The sequence below is a fragment of the Lycium ferocissimum genome, chromosome 4 (genome assembly GCF_029784015.1).
Source record: "Lycium ferocissimum isolate CSIRO_LF1 chromosome 4, AGI_CSIRO_Lferr_CH_V1, whole genome shotgun sequence".
Classification (NCBI taxonomy): Eukaryota; Viridiplantae; Streptophyta; class Magnoliopsida; order Solanales; family Solanaceae; genus Lycium; species Lycium ferocissimum.
The window spans coordinates 21,425,213-21,432,270 of record NC_081345.1 but is presented as its reverse complement, the minus strand read 5'-3'; the positions used below and the strand labels follow the sequence as shown (position 1 = coordinate 21,432,270).

General features: G+C 35.1%; 1 protein-coding gene across 6 annotated transcripts; it reads right to left on the bottom strand.

Annotated features, from left to right (window-relative positions):
* Window positions 1–690: 690 nt before the first annotated feature.
* On the bottom strand, window positions 691–6,770 carry LOC132051812 (uncharacterized). 6 transcript variants are annotated; one of them, XR_009413889.1, is made up of 11 exons: window positions 6,390–6,763; window positions 5,185–5,279; window positions 4,264–4,328; window positions 3,970–4,013; window positions 3,469–3,555; window positions 3,235–3,388; window positions 2,035–2,211; window positions 1,761–1,823; window positions 1,569–1,681; window positions 950–1,027; window positions 691–919 (listed from the first exon to the last, which is right to left on the bottom strand). XR_009413889.1 is itself a non-coding variant. In XM_059443041.1 (10 exons), exons 1-9 carry the CDS (start codon window positions 6,524–6,526, stop codon window positions 1,598–1,600), a joined length of 906 nt encoding a protein of 301 aa, XP_059299024.1. In that variant the 5' UTR covers window positions 6,527–6,763; the 3' UTR covers window positions 691–1,027; window positions 1,569–1,597. The 6 variants fall into 6 exon arrangements, 3 of the variants coding, with proteins under 3 accessions (XP_059299024.1, XP_059299023.1, XP_059299025.1); XR_009413891.1 differs by having other exon boundaries at window positions 691–1,027; window positions 1,761–1,816; window positions 6,390–6,769; XR_009413890.1 differs by having other exon boundaries at window positions 691–1,055; window positions 1,761–1,816; window positions 6,390–6,768.
* Window positions 6,771–7,058: the final 288 nt, after the last annotated feature.

Genomic DNA, 7,058 nt, shown 5'->3' with positions numbered 1-7,058 from the left:
AGGGTCTTGTCGGTCGGAAGAACGGATCTAAGAAGCAAATTTGTCCGCCATTGGATGACCTTCGAAGCTCAAAAATCGAGTGGGTTTTGTTGATATCTCGTTGTTGTTAATTGGGTGAAGCTAAATCTGGAGATTGACTCTTCGATTTGAGCTTGGGGAATTGAAGTGCGAAAATTAAAGATTACCAATTTGGGGGGCAAAAATTAAAAACCACCCCAAAATAGGGGCAATCGTGTGAATTGCCCAATAATCTTCCAGCTAAGTTTGCCTCATTGGGCAAAACTTCTAAGTGTATATAATAGGAAGTTTTGCGTTAAGGCAAAACTAGTTGAACTTTTATATAAATATAAAAAATAAATTAGATAATCTTCCATCTAAGTTTGCTTTATTGTGCAAAACTTGTAAGTGTATATAATGAGAAGTTTTGCCTCAAGGCAAAACTAGTTGAATTTTTATATAAAAAATAAATTAAATAATCTTCAAGCTAAGTTTGCCTTATTAGGCAAAACTTTTAAGTTTATATAATGGACGGTTTTGCCTCGAGGAAAAACTTGTTGAATTTTTATGTAAAAAATAAATTAAATAATCTATCAATTGAGAATTTCCCAGAATTAGGGAGTTGTCAAATTAGTAAAAGAAGATATTCTTGTCGAAACAGATGATAGGACAAACAAATTGAAATAGGGAAAGTAAACAATAGTCCATAAATACTATGGAAATGACACAACGCGGCCTGCATACATTCTGTTTTAGCTTTTCTCATCCAGTGAAGATTAAGGTAGGAATAAGATAGAACTCAGGTACTTCACAACTTTCAATGTTTGTAGGTGAATTGCCTTGTAGATCCTTACTATCCCAAAGAGAAATACATTTGTGAAATTTGAACCAAATGATACAGAGTTCATAATGTTGCCCATGACTTACCAGAATAACTAACGCTACTACATGAGAATCATCAGCTTTAGATCGCCGGAAGGATGCTGGAGATAAGCATGAAATCCCGATTGCCATAAGACTAATGCTACACCTGTGATGCCACAGCAGAGCTTGTTATGCTGAAAGAACAACAGAAATTTTCAGGAATTGAAGCATATCCTGATATCCCAGCTAAGCTATTCAGTAAAGTATCATACACGACAAACAGAATGTATCAGAAGAAGGTTAACAATGATGCTAAAAGCAATTCTCATATTCTGAAGGCTGAAGCTGAGTAAAAGGCAAGAAAGCATATTTAGTTCGATATTATAACCAGTGCCGCTGAAAGAACAGTAGTATTACAGTTGCAGGGTATACCAGTGTTCAAAAATCAAAATAAGATGGAAATTGTTTAGAGTTTTGTACGCTTTTTCAGCCAAGATCAAGTTTACGGTCAATGCATCCATTCAAAAATATATATGAGTAGGATGTTGTCTTGTAGACCAATATACTATTAATAAATATGATGCCTCTTGATGGCTTAAATTTTAAACAATGCAGTCCATATATTTAAAGCAATAATCTTCAAAAAGAACATACATACTTAGAAAATGCATGGAACAACAATGTCTGTAGTCAAATGGGTAACTCACCGCATTAACAAAGAGAGGATGACAGGTGTTCAGACAGCAGGAAGCCATTTTTTGAAGAATGCAACACTATCTATCTCTGCAGGAGATAAGGCGGAAAGCGGAGTAACAGAGATCTGTCATCAATGGAAAGTGGCATGTCAATGTTCGCCTCTGTTAGAATTTCATCAAATAACTAAGTACAGTTTTACATACATATCCTGCTTGAAGGGATGAGTAATCAGTATCGTCATTATCCGCTGCTGGTGTTTCTGCAGTCTAGATACGAATGGACACAAAATTGCATTTAAATCAGTATATAAAAAGAAAAAAGGCAGTAGAGGGAGGGTCAGGGGGAGATTTTGGAATAAGCAACACAAATTAGCACAAAATGCAACAAAAAGGAGCAGGAAAAGAGGGGTAACTTTGGAAATCAGGATAAGAGGAAACTTCAGCAAATAAATGACTAGTAGATAGAGAGAGATCTCACGTCTAACTTAAACACTTGATGTTCTTCTTTGGTGCTTAATGTGCTCTCTTCTGTATTTCCTGATGGTTTTATCTCCATTACTTTTATAGGTGACGTTGTACCTGCTTTTGCTTCAGAAGTAACTTGTGTCCATCCCATTTTGTAAAAACATTTCCCCTGCTGAGTCAGTCGATAGCCCTAGGAATACAACAATTAAGTATACTCTTGCTGGTAGTATATATATTTTTCAATATAATGCAAAAATTAAATCCAATAAAGTCAGAATCTCTGAATCAAACAGGGAAGTATATTCTAGTTATGGAACCTTTGTGTTAACGACAAGAATGAGTTCAACTTAGGAAGCATAAGGAACAATGGCAAGAAAAGTCACAAAGAACAAGGATATTCAACTTTAAGCTTTTGTAACTTTTTTAGATACGCTAATGTGTGTGTGCACTTCTGCTTCGTATTTCTCCTGCCAAAACTGGTTTAATAAGTCAAAGTATCATTCTTGAATACAAATTTATTATTCATCGACATCTAGAATTTATTTCAAACTAAACTTGGATTAGCAACTACCAAGTTATTTCAAATGCAACTTGAAGGAGCAACTAGCTTTATAGAAGAAATAAGAAGGCCATCATAGTCGAGCTAGTCTTGTAATTGTTATTAAAGCTACTTTTAGAAGGAAAGACGAGATTAAATCAAGTCCTAGAGCTCGTGAAAGAGTTAACAGTGCAAAATTTTACCAAGAAAGGTGGATTTGCTGCTCATTAAAGCTTTACTGAAGCAACAAACAAAATAATCACAACTGTCATAACTATCTTAGACTAACAATTGTTATCTTAGACTAACAATTGTGCGCCTAAATGCTCCGAATCATGGTTTTTCAGTTATCCGCTAGCTCATCTTACTGAGTTCATGATGTTAATGAAAAGAAAGGCAGAAAGGTAAAAATGAAAGAAGAAAAAGAGGTACATCAACAAATAAATAGAAAGGTCTATAACAAATGTGATGCACATATCGTTCTTGTAGATAGAAAGGATGTCCCAGTTAAAGAGGAACCAAGACAAGAAATATATGAAAGTAAAAGCACCCACTACTGAATGAATCAGGTGACTATCATGAGATCAGCACAAAACGACACATCTAAATTGTGAGACCAGATTTATGTGCCTTTAGGACTAAACGGGAATGATCACAAAAGCCAGTCCAGCTTACCTTGTGGTTGCCAACTTCTCTTGGTACATTTATATTCAGAAAGCAATTCTGAGGATAAGTCTTGTTCTTGATCTCGGCCAATATCGCAGTGATGATGGGTATGCAAGCTTCAGCACACAATGTGAAATCATCAACACTGAGGTTTCGACCAACCCTGAAGTTGACAGTTGGACAAACGAGTGAAAAGTGAACAACTAAATATTTTAAGTGAATTGGTAGGCTGATTAACTTTACATGTTATAGCAGTCATATGATACAGCGACAGAAGGAATGCCATGGAAGAAAGCCTCTCGTGCACCACCCACTGTCCCTGAATAAACACTGCATTTCCACAATTAGATCTGAGTTACACTGGTGCAATCAATCAAAATAGCAGTCTATGGCCACTTAACTGAAGTTTGGGAAATCAGTTAACAAGAATGGATAAACTAATACTCTGGCCTAAGGACTACGAGGAAGAAGAAAAAGTACTCTAGTGTAGCATTTGAAAGCACGCGGAGCGGTGCTTTCTATAATATAGTGTAGCATTTGAAAGCACACGGGGCGGTGCTTTCTATAATGTTTCATCAATACGTGAGTGGTGCAAGGTTAAAAATGTGAAAATTGGTCAAAGGAATAATGATAAACTAATATAAATAGCATAATTAGTAAAGAGAAAAAAGAAAACTGAAGGAGGGTATCAATTAAGCATTTCACTGAAAGGATCTAAAGGCTCGATAGAGAAAATTTACTAACATGTCATAACCGCAATTGCAGCCTAAATTGATGCCACTGACAACCTGAAAGCATAAATTGATGAGAGTTCACATACGGTATTGTGACAAACTACGTCAGGATAATAGTACCTATGTACTGGCTGCGACTACAAGTGAAAGAAAGGAAGAACCCAAAATGTAATTTTCATAAATATGAATAGAATAAATTTATGTGAACTTAATGAAGATCATACATAGTTCATACAAAGATAAGTGATAAGTGAAGCTAAGTGCTAGATAAATATAAAAGCCAAGCATTAGTATCAAAAGCTACCAGATCAGGTACTGAAGGAAAGATCTTTTTGGAGATCCCAAGGGAAGTTGAGTCTGCTGGAGTTCCTGCCAAATGAAAACAATATTTGTGCGAGTGAAAAAGAGAAAAAGATCCAATAATCATTATAAATGAAGTCGGATAAGAAGTTGGCGCTGAGGGAACTGTACAACTCCGAATCAACTTGACTGGAGGTTGAATTAGAAGATATCATGTGCTTATGTTTTCATTCACTAGATTGAAATTCAATAGTAGAACTTTGGTACTCGTTTTTTCATTTTCCAATAGGATGGTGTAAGAAAATCAGTCTAAGTTGCACCAGCTTGTTGGAATATGATAGATACAAGCACAGAATAAACTACAATTTCATAATTAGCTATGCTTGTTACCAGCCTTTAGAGACACTAAAGGCAATTGCTCATTTCCTTAATTTAAGACAGTATATTATTGCAGTAGTGCCTCTGGCTTGTGGAGGATCAATAAGATCATTTACATAGCTAAACACATTTTGTTGAATAATTTTGAAATTTAAATTAGATAATAAAAAAATATTAGGTTGTGATTTTGCTCCTATCAAATTGGCGATAGAATATACTATTGAACCAAAAGAAAAGTGACCAACATTTTGAAAGAAAGAAAGTACTGAAGAAAGCAAATTAGTCAGTCCAGATCCTTTAACCACTTTTCCAGTCCACAGCAGAAAGACTGAATCAATTTGAGATTTTAAAGCATTGAAAACATCAAACCACCAATTTCATATATGTAGACTGTTATGAAATAAGCCAATGAAACAGGATTTAGAGAAGTATAAAGATTAGCATAAATTAAAACAACGAACATTGCACAATAGAAAAACTATAGATTAATGAAGAATCAAAATCTAAGCAGTTGTCGATGAGCTAATTATTTAAGACCAGGACTAACCAGAAACTGCAAAAGCTGTGGCGCCAGGGACATCTACTTTCTTAACAGTAACTGTGCGTTGCCATGAAACACAATGACTAGCAGCCGATCTTTCACTGGAAGATTGTAATCATAATGTAAAAAAGTATCACAAGGCTTCTATTGGAGGTTTTTTGACATATGAAATAATATAGTGTTAGAACTTAGATGTTATAGTAAAGCACATTGACTGAAAAAATGAACTATGTAATGAGTGGAGCTAACTTTTCGGGTTGAGCAAGGGACACAGATTGAAGTCAGTTTTCATTACAAAATCAGTTTACAGTTGTTATTGCAAACAGCCATAGACAAAAAGACAATTAAAATTAGAGGTGGCAAAATTAACCGATAAAATCATAACTCGCCCAACCCTCCCAAGTTTGGGCTAGTTATTGACCCACCTATTTCAGCCCAATAAAATTTGGGCCGATATTTAGCCCATATTGATCCATGAGAAATCTTGTCAAAAGACCTTTTTTTTTTTTTTTTGGCAAACTATATCAAATCACACTTAAACTATACCCAAAATGTCGAGTTCACACTTAAACTATACAGGCGACCTATTACACACCTGAACGTCTAAAAAGTGAATTTTAATACCACCCTAACACACATATAACAGTCACTAGATGGGAGGTGTTTTACACTGGCGCCACATGATCACCACGTCATCGCCACATCATTGCCACGTCATATACTATATCATATTTTTTTTAAAAAAAAATCCATGTCATCCCAATTGCTTCTTCTTCATTGTACACCATCAATCCACCATTAAAGCACAAAGTGGGGTCTGGGAAGGTAAAGTGTACGCAGATCTTACTCCTAATTTGAGAGGTAAAGAAGTTGTTTCTGGTAGACGTTGATATATTATATATAGTCATAGTAATGAAAAATAAGGAGTAATTTTATTAGGTACTAAAAATTTATAAAAGAACAAACACGACAATTAGAACATACTAGTAAGAATTGGGGCGTTGGGTTTTGACCCACTTTTTAGCCTATTTCAGCTCAACCAATTCCAGCCCAAGTAACTTTTGAGATGGTCTCGTTTATTAACTCAGCCTATTTTAACCCCTCAAATTCAGTACGACCCTCCAATTTGCTACCTCTAACTAAAATCAACTAAATATCCACCGGAATGAATAGATTGTATAATATGAGAGAGGAAGAGAGAAGGGCAATACGAGTCAGGAGCAAAAACGAGAACATGGAAGAGATTGGTGGAAACGAGGGCATGAACAAGAGCTCTTAAACCAGGTGCATCAATTCCGTCATCATTCGTTACCATCACCGTCGGCTTATCACCGTTCCCATTCTCCATAATGCCACAAAATGCAACAAACTGAAATCTCTCTTCTTCTTTGATGGCTCGGTTAGTTGAGCTATACTGACACTAATGCACGACGAGAGTTGAGGCCAACTATGTATCAGAATATTTCACTTTGTGTGTATAGGGTAATTGTGAAGGCATAGAGGATTATAACTTGTGTTTAATCTGCACGCAAATAGAATCGAAGCATCTTTTTTACGGTTTGTTTTTTAGGCACTAACACAAAAAAGTTAAGAGAATTATGCAAGTGCTCTGTGCAGTGTGCATGATGATGGATATCCAGCATATATTACTATTGTAATGTAATGCGAATCTTTACCCCTTTATTTCTCATAGTTTAATGGAGTCATCTTTGAATTTAGAGGCAAAGACATTTTTTATTCTAATTTATTCATGTCTTTTTAAATATTTTAAATTACTAATTATTACGACATATAGTATTTTTTTGCAGTTTTCAAATTTGTAAATTTCATTTCAAAAAAACCTAAAGCTTTCATGTTCAATTTACGATCAAAATTAAGAA

What these genes read in the sequence shown, in the direction of transcription:
- LOC132051812 (XM_059443041.1), bottom strand. Translation starts at nt 6,526, where the DNA reads ATGGAGAATGGGAACGGTGATAAGCCGACGGTGATGGTAACGAATGAT. An exon ending in TCATATGACTGCTATAACAT is followed by an intron (nt 3,389 to 3,468) that starts GTAAAGTTAATC and finishes TGTCAACTTCAG; the next exon opens with GGTTGGTCGAAACCTCAGTG. An exon ending in ATCAAGTGTTTAAGTTAGAC is followed by an intron (nt 1,824 to 2,034) that starts GTGAGATCTCTC and finishes ATTCGTATCTAG; the next exon opens with ACTGCAGAAACACCAGCAGC.